We start from the raw sequence: 18,971 nt of genomic DNA on the forward strand, positions 1-18,971 counted from the left end.
CCTAACTATGAACTGTCAAACAGGGGTTAAAATAAAACTCCTCTAAGTAAAGGTTCAAATAGTACAAACTATTATTACAATCGATCCACATTTTCCCTGCTTTTCATACAAGATACTCTCAGATTTATCCTTATTTCGCCGCTTCCTCTCGACGAAATTCGTCATTAATTCTAACTGGTTACTTATTCCTTACTGAATCGGCAATAAGGAATAAGTAACCAACTCGATGTCAGTGGGCCAATAGATACGCTTTGCATAGGGTTCCAAATATCGTAGCTACGCCACTGCTGTAAGCGTGATTAGTCGATGCAGGAACAACTGTGCCTATCCAGGACTATTTCTTCGCCAGTTAATTTTCACTCGGGCACCCGTATTTTAGGAGGTAAAATGTATCCTTTCCCCACCCGCGAAATGAAAAGAAACTAGGCCTACATTTTTAAGACGAGAAGCTTATAAGTCAGAGGTAGGGAGACTGACTAAAATAATGCGATACAGAAGCTTAAAAGTAAAATTCTAGAAATGACTGATCTCCGAACTAATCAACATTAGACCATAATCAACCGGTGGGAACTAGAGTAGAACAAGCAAGTCGAAAGTGCGCAGTAACTTGTATCGTCTCTTTCAGCATCATTTTGGTACTTAACCATTTGTTCTTGCCCTGCATTGGCAGTCCCTCCAACATTTCACTCGAGTAAATAATACATTGGTATATTGACAACCATTTTACATGAATCAAGGGAGAACATTAGTCCTACTTGCACAGGTGCTTGTTACAAAGAAAATCAAGGGATGGGGGTTCTAACTAGCTACGATGTCGTAGCCTCAACTTGATTTGTTGTGGTCCACGAGGTACGAGTAAGGGTACTAATATTAGTACTAGGTTCTAACCTGTAACAATTATCCCTTGATTTTCTTTGTAACGAGCCCCTGTGCTACATGTAAGACCTCGACGCTGATATTTATGTTGTGGGCGTCCCCCCCCAAAAAACACAAAAAAAACCGTAGTATGCCTTACATTGTATGACTAGGGAGAACATTACGCCTGCGTGCAATAAATTTAATTGAACTATGCACAGATAATTTCAACATAAAATAAATTATATGCATTAGTTGGCAGATTTAAAAGCATCTAAGTTGGGGACTTGGCCTTCCATGGTAAACTACTGTTTGACCTCTTTATGGTTCTGTAAACAGCTGTTCAGCCTTAGCAACTTCTTTGCCTTCCATGGTGTAGGTAAACAAGTGCTTGTTCTTTAACTGTATAAGTAAACAATATATGCCTGACCCTCCATATTATTTGTAAGCAACTGCTTGGCATTCCATGGTATAGGTAAACAAATGCTTTACCTTCCATGGCATAAGTAAGAATGGCACGGATGTTGTATTTTAGATCTGTGCGATGTCAGTTTTTTTTTATTATGGTAAACTATGTTTGCCGTGTTTGCGTCGATTTATATTAAAAGTCATATAGCTCACCAAATTATGTTTATGCTGGACTGTGTATGGATTACACATTTTTTTACTACTTTTAAAAAATAAAAAAAGCTAGGAAGAGTTGTTATTGGCAGTTTTATTATCATCTCTTTTATTCCACTCATAAATTTAAAAATATTCTTGAAAAATGTGACAGATGCGAAAGAATAATGTATTGACCCATTTCCAAGAAAACTGAGGGCTTTCTTCAAATGTGAACTTTGCCTAATAGATTCATTTTATTGACAAGCTAAGTTAATTAGTGAACCAGTCTATACTTTTAAAGAAAATGGTGACAGATGTTAAGTGAAACTCCTTACAGTATGAATTTTGGATGTTATAGGATAGAAAATGTTAGAGCAGATGGATCTTTTAAAACTTAAGATCAGAAAAATGAAGAAATCATCACCATATTACAAGCTTTAGAAAAAGAATATGAGAGTAATGTTACGCAGCACTCTGAGCACCTGACCATGATCTTTGCAGAATTTCAGTACATTATCATTCAGCAAATGTTACACATGCAGACTAGTTAAAGTGAGTGCTGAATATAAATAATTGTTCTGTACAGTTTGTGTTTATATTTTGGTTCTAATCCATATGCAGTTTGACCCTTCTGACAGGAATTTTGACCATCTGCAGAAAAATGTATATTTTTAATATGTGCTGTAATTCTGGCATGTAATATATAGATTACATTTTTTTATGCCCAAATTATGCTCTTTTGTTACTTATAATAGCAATAATTATACTTATGACTCTCAGGGTGGGGGTGGCATATATGCATTATATGCTCCTGATCTGGTCAGTTGAGAGGAATGTGCAAAATATTTAGCTTCTGAAACATCAGCTAATAAAAATGTAGTTTTTGGAAGGTTAAACTAATTTTAATTATGTAATACTTACCTATCACTATTGCTGTGCTTATGTCTTCAAGGAGGTACTCTGATCCAATTATATAATTCCTTCCTCTGGTTAGTATGGAAAGAGTTTGAACACCTATAACTGAAACGGAACACACACCCAGTCAGACTCCCACATCACATGTTCATGAAGATTACTTCCCCTCTTTGACTTCAACCTAGGCTAAGCTTAGGGCATTGGTGTGAGTTGGAGCGAATCTTTATCAAGTAAGTATTGCATAAATACAATATATTTACCCCTTTCCCCGCAAGAGCTATATTTTAATAACTATAATATAGTACCAGCAACTACCGCCATGCTGAATTTGCTAGCTTGAACAGAGATTGATGGTCTCAATAAACTGGTATAAAACCATTCTAGCCAATACAGAACATGTTTCTCCTTTAATCATTTCTCATATATATCTGGTTATTGCAGATTACAAGAGCTACATATGAATTTGAAGGAAAGAAAGAGGAAAGGAAAAAGAGGCAGGAAAAAAGGCAAGAAACAAAAATGTTACTTATCAACATATATATGACACATTAAATGCTAAAAGAATTATTCACATTAAAGAATGCAGTTTCTTTTTAATTATATTATCTTGAACTAATATTGTAGCACTGGTTAACTGCAGGGAAAATAGACTACAAAAACCATATGCTACAGAATTTTATGACATTGTTGTGAGTTATATTATGAATTTCTTTATGACATGGATTGTTCTCAAACATATATTCACTGAATTCATAATCATGATTCATGTTAGTGAAATTGTTGAAGCCAGTTGTGCACGAAAAAATGAATATAAAATAATGAAAGAAAATACTATATGCACTGTGAGAATTCATTACATCAGGAATATACTCTGCTTTTAGAAAAAAAACTTTCCCCGAATTACAAAGAAACACAAATAGATTTAAATAAAATAGCTGATCTGTTTACTGATAGATTTAGTTCATCATAGGATCGAGTGAACTATTGGAGTCAACGTCGTGTACGATTGCATAACTTATGCATCCCCAGTTTGCTCTGCTTCCACTGTAGCTGTTCAGAACCTTGGATCTCAGGATGATACTTTCCATCATCCGTCTCAGGATACTCTCAGAATATGTTTCAGAAATTAATACGTCGCAGGATGACGTCACAAGATTATATGTCCCACTGCACTTCTCTCTATACTTCTAAGTATACGTCTCAGAATTGATACATCGCAGGATTGTGTCTCAGAATTATACGTCTCAGGAGCTACTTTCTCCCTTTTAAATAAATATAAATAGAGACAACCTAAATTTCCTGTTATTTATGACACAGGGGATTCTGCATTATTCTCCTTCGTTATCAGGTTTTACTATCAGTGCTAGACAGATGCTAAGGCTATCAATAGACTCCACATGCCCTATAATGACCCTAATTAGTCAAATGGCTAATGCGTTACGCATTGACATCACACATTAACACACCACACGAGGCCTGGGGTCCTGAGCCAGCCTCAATTTACACAGCGTATAACTGGGATACATTACATCAGTTACTACATCATTTCAGTCAATACACACTTACTCTTAATCATACATGAAATCTAAATTCGTTGAATTCACATGGATTCTCGTAATCATATTAACTAATGTAATGCATTAAATTCTTAGAACCTAATTCTTATGCAAACAAGACGACAAATTCAAACAATTCATCAAACTTATCTAAAGAAGATTAATGGACGACTTCCTGTGCATAAACTCATCACAGTTATACTTCATAAAGCAAATTATTATACGAATGTAGAAAAAAGATTCATGCAAATACAAGTAAATAAATTCAGCAAAGCATTATATATGGCATCAACAAATTATATGGAATTGTCACACTACCTTTGCTTTCAATGTTCCTCCCTCTAATTGCCAAATTAGTTTGTCGGTTTCTTTCTACAACAGTCCCCTTTGGACAAGTTCTTTTACGAGGAAATTTCTTGCGAATCCCCGGAGTCCTACTCTTGGGTTTCCTCTTGCAGGAAAAGCTTAGACTGATTAAAATTTTTGGTGTGGCGATATTAAAACCTAGGAAATTTTGTGTGGGAAACACGCCCCTTATTTAACGTAACCAATCAGAATCAAATATCTCAGCCGCCTTTTTCAGAGGTGCCAAAGTCGGGTCAGCTTGACCTGGTAGTTTGATAGTTACAGAGCTTCTGCAATCTTTCAATTGTGACAGTTTTACCATAAAAATAAAGTTTACTGTGTCCCTAATAGTCCGTTTGGCTGCTGTATAAACAAATGCTTAATTAGGAACAAAATTCTTCCTCTAAAGGACATTACTGAGCATGGTAGTATGGCGATATGATACGCGCCTGTCTCCATAAATCTAATTAATGGTTCTCTGGTCTCAACTAATGTATTCTTGTTAGATCGCCAGAAATTTGCCCTTTCACAGTTTTCTTTGCCATTATGTTGACAACAACATTTGAGGGTTAATTAATAGAACCAAGAATTTTTGCATTGCATGAGCATTTTGTTGAATCATACTGTATCCTCACATGATATTCCATTATTTGATTTTCATAAATGAAAAATCCGTGATAGAAAGATGAACTTGAGGGCTAATGAGAACAGCTAGTATCAAATTTTTGCATATACCTGTTCATTTTCTTCCAATCCTTGCATCAGTCATATCACAAGTAAAGATTATTTGTTAATGAGATGAGATCGAGAGCTCTAAATAAGATGAGTTGTTTAAAATGGATAATAGTGTTGCACAGAATACTTACAAAGATATAATTTGACCATTTGTTATTAACAATGAGAGCTACGCATTTGATCATTTGGCTCCCTTGCTGTATAACTATCTTAAATCAAAATTAACTCTTGCTTGTCATAATTAAAAGTAGAAACAAGATCCCCCCAAAATTTCCTGCAGTGAAAGTTTTTTGTGATTCTGACTTTTGATTATGTTTTGACAAAATTTTGCACCAGTGTTAGTTGAAAAACTAACACTAAAATGCTTATTAATTCTAACCAAATTGTATTCTTTTGAATGCATATTGTGATGACATTTTTAACAATCTTCAGAATTAAAATATAATTTGACCATTTATAAATATATATGTACAGAAACTGAAATCTGGAAAGGTTCAGAAGCATTAACAATATTAATAACATACTGGACATTATAGTGTCATGGAGGAAAAAGAAAGAATGTATTTTCCTGCTTATGCTCCAGAGTTGTGTGTGTGTGTGTGTGTGTGTGTGTGTGTGCATGTTTCACACAATTTATCCACTTGGGCACATTAACTTAGTTGCAGAGCAGTATATCACACAGTAACATGCCATATACTATTTAAAAAAGTTAGTTTGCATATTATTTTTGTTCTAATAGCCAAGTTCTTAGTTACAAACAGGGAACTGCATACTTTAATATCTGCATCAAACTATATATAATAATTAGATCTATGTTAAAGTTGTAGGTTATTGGAATATAATTAATTACTTTTCTATGACCAGATATTGATGCAGATTTTTTTTTTTTTTTATTTTCCCCTTACATAAAAAGCAAAATAATAGGATACATCTGGAGACATCAAAACAGAAATTAAAATCTCTGAACTTACAAGATTTTGTAATTTTCTACATTATTATTCATTTCAGCAATAAGTTGAGGTCAGACTAATTTGGAAAAATGATCAAACTTCTGTTGGACCATAACTGGGCCCAGTGCTAAATGCTTACAAGCTATCAATTACATGCATTTAAATAATACTATTACTGAAATATCTGACATATTTGTTGTATTATCTGGCTGTATAGAAAATGAAAAATAACAGTTACTTTACTATGCAAGTTAAAAATTTATGCGTTTTAATATTTGTGTGAGTTTTATTAACTTAGGGCCCTTTTATAACATATGCTACATGTCCCGCACTAGCTAAATCCTGCACGGGTGGTAAATATTTTAAAACAATATAAAAAAGGAAACTGCTGTTCCTATTTTTTTATATATATCTTTTTTCGTTCTCAATATATAGTCAAAATAGAGATCACTGATTCTTGAAATAGTATCTGAGTGGTCTTTATTTATTGAGTTTTAAAATGTCAGACTGGTGCAGTGGTGATTTTTTAGGTATTTATCACTCTATCGAGAAGTGAAAATGGAGAGATTAATTCCCTGACCATGAGACATGTGGTTTCAAAAAATCACAGGAGTTGTATTCTATATCATACAAAAATGTAAAATTTATGGTAAGTACATATAAAGTGTTCATTTGTACTTTAGTTCTAAGCAAGCAGATATCTTTAAAAATGGAAATGAGTTCCATTCAGCAGGCAACAGTGCTAATGGCAAGTCATCAGGCATAAATCCATCAAATTTATCATCACTGTTCCTGTCAGTCAGCAAAATCTGCTGCAGCAGGTCATCATTATTTTGATCGTTGTAATGGTAATTTGAACCATCTTCATTTGGTGTTTAGCAGTTCACATCTATCGCTTGCCTGATACCAGTGTACATATAATAAACATACTGTATTCATCATCTGTCCTGTCATGGCGTTAAGTTACACCATGTTACTGGGTTTATACAAATCCCAAGTGCATGAGTATGTGACTCAAGTTGAAGCAAGTGACCTAGCCGTTGATCTCAGCACTGTGCTTCCTGAGTATGTGCACTTTAGGGCATAACCGATTAGCATTTTTCTACTGATTTCCGATTCCGGATTTTGGGCATGAAATTTTTCCGATTCCGGATACGATTCAACTAATCGGAAATGCTAAATTAAAAGGTTTTTCAAATCAACTTTATAAACCGTGTTACACACGTTTTGCATATCACACCGATGTCACAAGGGGAAGGATATGGCAGGACTATAGCAAAATGCAACGAAGTTCAAAGCCACAAAGAATCCATGAAATTTTTTATTTTTTTGCCAGTTCCGACCCATTCTTTGTTCAACAATTAGTTGATCTTGCCGCCAGGCTTTTATTTTCCCGCCTTCATCATTTATGTCGGCAAGCGGCCAGTTCCATCCTGTACTTTATTCAACAATTAGTTGATCTTGCCGCCATGCTTTAATGTCGGGGTCAAATAAAAATAAAACAGGCTTTTGTTTGGTCCTATAAACTTGGCCTCTTGCGGAATCATTTTCTTTTAATACCTCATTAGCATGTGTCAATGTATTCAATATTATGCCTTCATTATTGAGGATGTTGACATAAACGGGTAGGACTGTATTATATATTTTAATAAATTTAAATCTTTCGGTCTAACTCAAGTATTATTGTTTCACCCCGTTGTGTTGACCATATTGGACTTTTCTGACTTCTTATTTAACTTTATTAACGCACTATCGAATGACACGCAGTGTTAGACACGGTGCTATAGAAATTCAACTTTATTATTTTTATTATCCGAATCGGTCGTTCCTGCCTTGTCCGACTCCGATTAATCAGAAGTTCATACTATCCGGTGGAATCCGATTTCCGGATCAAAAGTCGGTTATGCCCTAGTGCACTTGACAAATAAGCACCTTGGATTTTGGAATTTAGAACAATATATAAGGTGAGTGATACCACAAGACTGCATCCAGTATATTTTTTTTTAGAAAGATGAAAGATTATATTTCTAGATATCATCTCTTTTACACAGTTTATTGATAAGATACACCACAACTGAGTGTAATTATCATAATGATAGTCGACTGAAGAAAACCCGTTAAAAATGTTGTTTCAGCTGTGTTGAATAGACATAACTCAATCTGTTTTCTACTGATTGTTAAAATAAAAAGTGTGATTTAGTGAGCATACATGGTAGCTATCTGTTTCGTTATGAATGGACAAATCAGACTAATTTCTATAGCTGCAAGTGATCGTGAAATACCTGCTTTGTGATAATTCTCATCAAGACAGACATAGCATTACTTAGTTACGGTGCCTGAAGTGCCAGAACAAATTACGATTGCTTGATGAAATTGGAAGAACCAAACCACCTGCTTGTGTCTCACTCACTCCATACCACTACCCACAGTGTGAAGGAAGTACTTTAAAGTACATGTAACAACTATGCCTAATGACGTTTTGCTTGCATCCAAATGAAGTTCCCAAAAAACTAAAGCTCTGCAACCATATTTATGTGTACTTTGGTGCATTTTAGATATCTTAGTTTGTATGTGGATATGTTTCAGCTTGTAAAAATGAAAAACAAATTCAGCATTGCATTCTTCCAGTATTCATGGATCAAGTAACTAATTTATTTATTTGATTTACATGCATTAAATAATTAGATTTGAATGCATCTAGGGCATTGAATGTTCAAAATAATGTGTACGTCATTGATTTCCCTCAAAGTATAAATGCACTATAACTAGTGATATAATTCACAAGAAAACCTATTTGTTGATACCTAATTACTGAAGGCATTACTGCACAAATTGTGTTACTTATATGTTCCCTTCATTTTTATATATTTATTGATGAAATTCAGCATGTTAGCTACGAGTTCAGTCTCATCACGATTGTTTGTTAGGCACTGACTTGGATGCAGCCTAATAAAAATCAGAACAGGTTATGCTGCAATTTCTGGAAATAGTTGCATTTGGATGAAATAACATTTCCTTGACTGGTTGATTCATATCTTTGGATTTCGTCCCATGCAGAATGATGAAAACGCTGTGGCTATGTTTTTGTCAGCTTAGAGATTTAATGCGGCTTTTTTTTAAAACAAAAGTAACAATCTTCAGTAGTTTGCTAATCACCAGGAAAAATCTGAAAAAGATTTTTTATGGACTACATTTAGGATACATCAACAGCTGATTTTCTCAGTTAGTCTAGTGATATCAATCATGATCAAAACACTTTCCCAAATTAGGATCTTCTTTCAATGGTGGCAGCATTTTAATTTGATATTTACTAATGCACATCCATATTTGTCATGAGTTGATAGTAGGGATTTAATGCTTTTGAAATAATGTCTGTATACATGTATTTAGCAGTTCAGAATTACATTTTTGTTCAACTTGGCATTTATGAGACTTGTTATGATGGGATTTGTTAAGAAAGTGCTTTTGCTTTGCTGTTATGAAAGAATATGGGAATAGACTTGGATTAGAAAGACATACTACAATCCTTTTTGCTTCTGGTAACAGTTCCATCAAAGGCATCTTGATTGTTATAAACATTAAATAGTTTCAGAGTAGTTGGGGGGGGGGGCAGAAGGATATAGCTCTACAGTTAAGAAACACTTTTCATTCATACATATTTATATTTTATTTATTGTAGATCCAGTATGATGTCACAATTCATTTGCTGGTTTCTTCTGCTGACTTTATTTGGAAGATTGTGTTCACGTACGTTGTATTTACTGTTATTTACATACAGTTGTGTTCATTACGCAGGTATTTGATAGCTTAGTTACCTGTCTCAGCATGGGTGTTGTTAGGACCAGGGAACCAGTCATTTAATGGGGGAGCTGATTTTGTTTCTGACCAGGATTTTTTTTTTTTACATTATAATAGTTTATTTTTGAAACTAATATAATGAATACAATTCTTTTTCTTTTTCAAAAAGTCAGAGATCCCCTCCTTGAAAAAAATTCATTGAATGGTCCCAAATACAGTAAATCACAGAAGAAATTTTGTTTCACCTTGTCACCAAATATTAAAAACAGGGAACTGTACTGGGGAGGTGAAGAAAAGGAAACATCACCTTGTTTCATTTGAATTAATGTTTTGCCAATGCTACTGACTTCTTGGGAGGAATTATACATTATGATCATGCATGGTATTGTTCCACCAAGGATAATTTATAAATTCATGACTGCCCACTTGGCAGTCCAATTTTAACACAACACAAATAGCAAAGACATTCACTGGCTAGGTATGAACATTACAGAAACTTGTGGCCAGGCTTGTCAGAATAGCTCTGACACCATCACAATTACTGCTATATAACATGCAAATTCTCACTACCATCACCTGGGAATTTCACATCCAGTTTTCATGAAAATGTCAGTATATACTGAAAATTAATTTACTTTCATTGGATGCTTTTGTCAGAATAAAGAATTTTGTTTGTACTGCAAATTAGGAGTCAGAGTTATTTCTGCACACTAGAACGATATGTGTGTTTGCAGTTTTTGTTCATCACAGCCACAATGCCCCGGAAGTTTACCTATGATCTTGAAAATTTATTTGTTGATACATCTGAGTTAGTTTAACTAGGCCATTATAGAAGTTGGTCACTTTGGCATAGTTGTTTTTGCTTGAGTGACTTTTTTGTGTTGTTCCATTTTTGTTTCACCCTTAATATCTTGAACAATGCTGTACTTACACTCATGAAAATCTGTGTGTTTAAACGTCTTAGTGGGTGTCACACTGCCAAATTAAAACTAGGTTGATGTTACATAGTATTCATGCTTCAGTGACTTCACTATTTTCAGCTTGAGTGACTTTATTATTTTTCAATAAGAGAAACTTTGTTATACCACAATTAGTTTAGTGTGACCTAATAGTCACACTTTAGTTCAGTCATTCCAAAATTAGGCCACTGATCTAATTTCCACAATTAAGTGATTTGTGTAGTTTTAGCTAGTCATAAGATGTCTTACATTATGTGGCTTTGAGCCCCTGTGATTCTAAATGTACTTCTTTTGGTGAATTGATTAACATGTACATTTTGTATGATTTAAAATCTCGGCTTTTGATTATAATTGAAGTCTTATTATCAAGGAGCTTGCAAACAATTGACATCAAAGCTTCATATTATAAATAGTAAACTAAGTGTCTGTGTAATATAAGTCATGTCATCTAGAGTTTTCAAACATAGAAAAGTAACAACATGTCAGAAATCTTTTTAGAACAGAGAATGCTTAGGTTCCACATAATATGTATTATACGGCTTGTCACGGGCAAGGGCATATTCATCCCTCTTGCTGAAGCTGTTCAGAGCTTGAACTTAACATATGTTTTTATGATAGATTACCATAAAACTTGAGAAAGTTTGTGTCAACAAGTCAGTGCTCCTTTAATTGGTGTAAGAGTTGTGCTTGTTTGACTTGCAGCTGAATACATTATATAACACAATCTTATGAATACAACCTATTATGGCCTAATTTTTGGTATGAGACTTTGTAAGTAATATAATAACCATCTGAGGAGACATATTCATTAACAAATCATTTTGCTCCTCTCAATTTTGTTGTTCAGGTGTATGTGGTGTGAAGGAATCTTTTGAACGCAACTGGTTTCAGTATTTGTTCACTTGGCTGTAAGTTTAGCTGAGCCAGTGGTATGTATCTTCATCAGTAATGTTATCATCACCATTATCATCATCATCAGTCCCTTAACCCATGAGGTTGTTGGGGCACTACAGTTGGCTTTGTAACCAATTCTCTCCATCTTTCCCTGTTCTCTACTGCCCTTTGGAAATCTCCAAATCCCATGCCTGTCCACTCCTCAGTGTTGTCTTCCCACCTCTTTTTCTGTCTGTCTCATCTTCTGCACCCTTGCACTGTGCCGTGCAAGATTGTTTTTGCCAGTCCAGATGATCTTGAGACATGGCCATACCACTTCAGTTTGGACTTTTTTACAGTGGTCAAGAGGTCTTCATAGGATCCGATGACTCATTGGAGCCTGTTGTGGACTTCTTCGCTGGTTACATGGTCATTGTAACAGATGCCCAAGTTCTTGTGGTAGCATTTAATTTGGAAGGTTTGAATCCTTCTTCAGTAATGTCAGTCTTTTATTATCATCTATGATCTATACACAATTGGTATTTCAAACTTTTTCCCAAATTCTACTTGACCAGTTTACATTTGATTTTACACAGAACATTCTTGCAAAAAAGATTTTCAGATACTTAGTGGTTGCTTATCCAGCATCCAGTATGACCATCATTGATGAAAATGGAAAGCTTTTCAAAACCTGCTCAACTGAAAGTGACCAAATTTGACAAAATGCATTATGTCAGTTGGGTCTTTGAAATTTGCAGAAATGATGCCAATTTTTCCATCATCCTTTGTCACTCATTACTAAAAATAGAAAATGTGTTAAGTGAATTCTGAACAAAAATGACTTGGTAGAATGAATTGGACCAAATGTGACAAATCTTGCGGGCCCAATATTAAGTGTATTGAGATCCATTCAGTGCAGAATGGGTTTTAATATTTTATCTTACACAATCCCTCATTGATGGACTCCACATATAATTTGTTCATGTCCTGGACCTGTAGGATTTTAGTGGCACACTGTCCTATGATACTAATAAAAGCAGAATGATAACCAATTTCAATTCATCAGTGCAAATATAGATTATGAAATTGATGACACTACCCATCTAATGTGGGTTGTGCTCAAATGTCAGTGTGCTGATGTCCTTGCTTTGCAGACCACAAAATCATCTTTCCAAGTGATAGCTTGCTGACCTGCTAACCATTGTAAATGTCAGTTATTCTCATTAATGTGCAGATTTTATTGATAAAAAGTGATGGTTACAATGTCAAGGAAATAATACAATTATTGACAAAATAATATAATGTCAAGATCTGTTTCAGCTAATCCATTTGGAACACTGACCAGTCTGAAACAGGTTAATTAGTCTACTACAAGTCCATAGTAATGTACAGAGTTTGAATGAATATTGCCATCAATATTTTCATGTATATTTCATTTAAAATCAGAAGAACAAAATTAAAGACCTAAAGATAGAGGAAAAATGATCATTGCAGAATAATTGTGAGTAATATATTTCTTACTCAGGTGCTACCTTATGGAATTAATTCCCAAAACATAAGAAACAAATGTAAACATGTTCAGAATAAAAGTGTATAATCATTATATTAAAAGGCAGTTGTCATTTTATATATTAAAATACAGGCACTGCAGTTTTCTCTGTTATTGCATATTTTTTAAAACCTCAAACATTACGCTGGGGAAATTAATCCCACACCACTTTTGCTCTGCTTGAACACTCACTGGTGGAGGGATAGAAACTTAAAAACTACCACACTGCCTTCAAGTTGGCAGGCAGGATGACATCAACTCAACTGTCACTATGGCGTTGCTGTTCAACATTACTGATTGACATATGAACAGTCAGTGGATGAAGACAGCCCATATAAAGAGTGATTTGCAAACAGATACCATTTAATGAATCATTAGTCTTTATTTTAATGATATATTTGGATAGCTAAAAATTTATTTTAGAATTTTTTTAAATTTAGTATATGTATGTTCTGAAAAGGTTGATTGACATTTGCAGTAATTTTTCACTTTTACTTTCTTGAAAGAAACCTGAACAAACTTGCACGCTGAGTTGATGAGAGGCTCTTCTTATTGAGCTTCTCTTGAACATCATAAATTTATCCTTCTGTTACAAAGAAAAAATTAATAATCTGCAATATGAACAGCTTAATTCCAAATTTACAAACACTTTTGTTTCAGATAACAATCAAACAGGTAGAAAACATTGAAGTGAGAATCATGGGCTTAGTGTTTAAGCAGGAATAGCAGTTGTAAGGCTGAATTTACACAGCTAATAAATAAATCAATTCTGACTGCATGTGTACTGTTGGAGCTGTATGATCATTTAATATATGGGGTTAGAATGTTCTTTCCATAAGGTCTTTTTTTATATACCAGGTAACCCTTTTATCATGACTGCTCTGGTGGCTTTGTGGTTAGAGCCTCCACCTTGGATGCAAGAGGTCATGGATTCGAACCCCGACCAAGTCATACCAAAGACTTATAAAAATTATACTAACAGCTGCCTTGCTTGGCGGTCAGCATTAAGAGGTTATTATTAGGATTGGTGTCAGGATAATGTGACTAGGTGGGACATGATGCTACATGTCTGTGGTATGATGTCTCAGTGCTAGACCACTTTAAACTGTCACACTGCTTTTATCATAGCAATATGACTGAAAAACTTTCAAAGCTACATTAAAAGTCCAAAACACACACATGCACTCCTTTCATCACAAGATAAACTTTTTCAAGATAAAAAACCCCATAAAATGTAATTATTTTTTTTAATTTGTTTGAGGTTTGTTGTTCTTTTCACTCACTGGAGTACAATATCACTGACTGTCATTGAAAAGGTATATTGCATGAACTGCAGCTGTACAGAAATATCAATGATTGTACAGATTCTTATATTATTATATGCTCATTTTCTTCTCCTTTAACTTTGCATTGTCAGAATTGTTCAGTATTTTATGATACTGAACTCACTTGCAACTTCATATTGCACTCATAAAGAAACTACTTTCTATTGTAAACAAACAATGCAGTTACTGTATTTATATTGGAAAATATGAACTCATTTTGTCGGATGGATATACTGCACTCCCAAGGTCGTGCAGTATTTCCATCTGAAAAACTTGTTCATATTTTCCCACACAAATGCATTAACCTATAATTGTAGAATTGAAAACAGATAACTAGATTCTTTGTAAAAATGCATTATTAATACAATTTTAGAGGTGCTGTCATTATCTTACTATTATCTAAAATTTGATTTGGCAGTATGTATCATACATTGTCTTTGATAGAACTAGGAATTATTTATTATTACCTGAATGATCACATTTTTCATTATCAAAAAGTAAGCAAATTACTCCTGAAAGATATAACAATATAGATAAATTGATATTTCTCTCTCTTGCTTTCTCTCTCTCTCAACTTCTTAAGAGAATGCTTGATGGTGTCATAAACATAAACCATGCTCATATTATCAAGACCTCATTCACACTGCAGTTGTCATCAGATGTTTCTCCATGAGAAAGTGGTGGACAGATATATTCTCTAGAAGACACCATAACAATTCTGTCAGAATGTACAGGGAGATGATGATGGTGTGTTTCTTAATTATCTGCACTCTCTCTCCACCCCAACTGTGAAGTATGGTGTTTTGAAACAAAATCATGTGAGCTATACTATATTATGCCTGCATAGGTGAATACTATCAGGTCCTTTTGGGCCTTTTTTCTTATCTGATAGTCTCTCCATGTAAGTGCAACATCATTTTTAAAATATATGACTTAATATTCGTTTTTCTTGCTTTAATTAAAATGCAAAATAAACTGAATGATACAGATTGAATAAACTGATTGTTTTTTCTTTTTTTCAGATGAAATACCTGTTGAACGAGGGAAATCAGTTATTTTGTTTAAAAATGTATTTACAATAGACAATCAGATTGCCCTATATATCAATGGGAAAAAGAAAAATACCCTTATTGTGACTTGGACGATTGAGAATACAACCATTACTGCACACTGGATGCCAGATGTGATGGCAAATTACTCAAATATATTTATGGATTCAATGAGGAACATCCATATTGCAGATGCTGATGAAAATTATGAAGGAAAATATTCTATTCTTAATTATTCTCCAAGTTCTGAAGTGGAATTAATCATATTGCGTGAGTTTTATGAATTAGTTTATGCATACAATCATCCAGCTGTCCATCTGTATATACACACATGTAGTCATTTTGTCCAATATTTTTAGTCCAGCATAAACCATCTTTTTGATTTTGTCCGACAGTATCAAAGACAGAAGTAAGAGTACATCTTGCAATAGAGCTGATGGAAAAATAAATTGTTTCTTCTTCGTTTCAAACTGCTTGATAAATAAAAAAAATGTAACTTGTGAAATAATGACACGATTTATTGCAGTTGTCAAAGTTATGTGCCAACAGTTTTTTCTTGAATCACAGTAATACAGCGAACAAGAATTGATCATTATTTGAATTTCACTATGTATTTTAGTCTTAGTTTCCAAGAATGTTATTTTTGAGTACTTTGTATTTGCAGAGAAGAACAACTTAAATAATTTGATTAAATTACAGCCCACATGAAATACTGGACACAACAATAATAAAATTGGTTCTGCTAAGATCTTACATCACAAATGAATAATTTCTAGAACAAGATTTTATGTTCCTCTACTTGGCCTCAGGTCACAATTGACATTTTCCCCAAAACAACTATTACCTAATTGAAAATGACACTCTGGAAGGTTTAAAATGTTTACAAGATAAAGTCTTAGTTAAAATTTGAAGGTCTGTTTCTAAAATTTAGTATAAAATGTGATAAGCAGCAGGTAGACCTGGCATAATATCTGGAATTTCCAACGATGTGGACTCAAATTGAGATAAACATGTTTACAAAACCAAAATGAATGATTCAGGTCAGATAGTATATGCATGATTCAGATCATAAAGAAGATGAATATGATTTTGGACAAGGTCAAGTCCAAAATATAATTATCCATATCATATAGTGAATAACAAAAAAAACTAGCAAACAGTGCAAATTAAATCTGCATAACAATACTTGTATGCAGATTTAGTTACAAAATGAGTTTCTGCAATATTATTATATTTAATGTAAAATACATGATATCTGATTTTAGTATATCTGCATAGTTTTAGCTTAAAGCTGAACATTTTTATTAATTGTTTTGTTTATCTTGTTTCCTTTGTGATACTTTATGCATAAACATAAAACTAATAGTGTCTAACAATAATGTTTTGTATATCATCTGAAATCGCTTAGCATTATGTTTGTCAAGGCTACTAAATCTCAGATTTCAAAGAATTGATTGCTCTTAATTGTTACTTAATATTTTAAAATGGTGTCCATTTATTTGTCTACTATGGACTAGAGGTGGAAGAAGTTTTGTGCTCCAAAGATGCTAAATCCAGTTTATTCCCTCCCTTAATTGTATTTTAAACCATTGGTGTTAATTCTTCAGTCATCACAAATTATTTTAATATTGTCAGTGTTTTTATTTTGGCTATTGTAGCATTATTGTCTCATTCAACTTTCAGTCAGTTCAGTTTCTAAAGCTTTTAGTTTCTTCATGTTAATATTCTCAAAACTGGAACATAGAACTAGATGCAGTAAGAAAATAAGATACGCACAATAATAACAGATGAATAATCAAACTACTTGCATAATTTCCATATTAAATACAACATCATTGCTGGGCAGCAATTTAGTTATTTATTCTTCTTCAGAAGCAGTATCTAAATTTTTATTTTTATATTTTGTCTGTAGAAAATATCTGAAATGAAGATAATTGCAGCACACTTAAAACATGTCATATTCTTAAATAATCAATGCACTTTTCTGTTGTTGTTGTTGTTGTAGGGTTTAACGCCATTTTTCAGCACAAGATAGGCTATACATGGCAGCCAGTATTAATGGTGGAGGATGAACTCTGGAAAACCCCGGAAAGAACCACCGACCCACGAGAAGCTACTGGCAAGCTTTCTCACATACTAACATAGGCCGAACCCGCGACTCGAACCCATGCAGACAGAGGTGAGATGGCAGTGATCCGTAACAGTGAGCACTTTAGACCACTCGGCCACTCAGGGCCCCACTTTTCTGAGCCTGCCCAAATCAAAATTGCAAGCTTATTTTTAAGATTGCAGCAAATTGCTGTTCAAGCTCAGATTTGAAACCCTGCTGCAGGCTTGTGTAAGCCTAATTTGCAAGCTTGCAAAAACATACCTAGTTTATGTTAAGTTTGCCAATTACAAGCTCGTGTAAACATGCTGATTCAAACTTGCAAACAAAGCTGGCTTAGCTGACTGAGTCAGAAGAACTGTTGTGACATCAATTAAATTATTTACGCATGGTCATGCACCTAATATTTCTACACTCTGAATATACCTCCTACTTATGTTTGTTTGTAACCCTCTACAGATTTAAAAAATGAAAAGCACATTTGATATAAAAGATGCACAGAATTTAGTCAATTCATTCATTCATTTATAATTTAAAAATCTGATTATGACCAGGGGGCCCTAACACTGTTATCATCTGCGCGTTTCATTCCACACAGAAGTTTTCAGTGTAAAAGATGACTTTGGTTGCCAATAATTTCTAGGTTATGGAACAGTCTGAAATGGCCCAACAGGTCAAAATAAAGTCACTGACAAATAACAGGTAGTCTGTCTGGAAATATACTTGTTATCTTGTGAAGGATATGGATGGCATAAAAAGATGCTAAATCTATGTCAGTCTGCAATCAACATACTATATCTGCATCTGTATCTAAATGAACTGTCAGGTTATCATCATTAAAAGTAGCTAAATGTAGCTAATTCATTTCAGGCATGAACTATTTCTACACCATACATATCGACATAGAGCATAACATACGTATTAAATACATGCTAAAACAGAGTGGTCTGTTTTCATAAAATTGTTCATTGCTTCCTTGACCTGTGGAAGAGTCGACTTGTTTATTAAGTAGTCATCAGCTTTCCTACAGGTATTTGGTTATATTCAGCCATAATGTGATTGCCCTCCATTCATTTTGTTGCAGTGTGAAAGTTGTACTCTTCCAGTACTTAGGATGAATATGGCAGATTACATGTACATAGATTAATCTTTTTTAGCATCTACTGAATGAAAGGCTTTGTACTGTATGTCAGTATGAATTATGTTTCAGTTCAGTCATTTGTGCACAAATCAAATTTGGTAAGTTGAACTATATTTTGAGATATTGACATGAAAATTCAATGAGAAACAGATGTGGATATCATACATGATGCTGTGTGGAATGAACTACAATAATGCAGCCAATATGTTAC

The 18,971-nt window shown here is 33.9% G+C and overlaps 1 protein-coding gene across 1 annotated transcript in view; it reads left to right on the plus strand.

The window, feature by feature from the left end:
* Positions 1-343: 343 nt before the first annotated feature.
* The window catches only part of LOC149771947 (uncharacterized), a 94,253-nt gene continuing 75,625 nt past the window's right edge, over positions 344-18,971 (plus strand). The window contains exons 1-4 of the mRNA XM_089948067.1: positions 344-463; positions 2,815-2,879; positions 9,639-9,706; positions 15,486-15,782. Of these exons, the coding sequence (XP_089804193.1) occupies positions 9,646-9,706; positions 15,486-15,782 (358 nt within the window). The 5' untranslated portion in view covers positions 344-463; positions 2,815-2,879; positions 9,639-9,645. The remainder of the gene's footprint in view (positions 464-2,814; positions 2,880-9,638; positions 9,707-15,485; positions 15,783-18,971) is intronic.

The sequence above is a fragment of the Sinohyriopsis cumingii genome, unplaced genomic scaffold (genome assembly GCF_028554795.1).
Source record: "Sinohyriopsis cumingii isolate HCF-2022 unplaced genomic scaffold, ASM2855479v2 utg001564l, whole genome shotgun sequence".
In the NCBI taxonomy this organism is placed as follows: Eukaryota; Metazoa; Mollusca; class Bivalvia; order Unionida; family Unionidae; genus Sinohyriopsis; species Sinohyriopsis cumingii.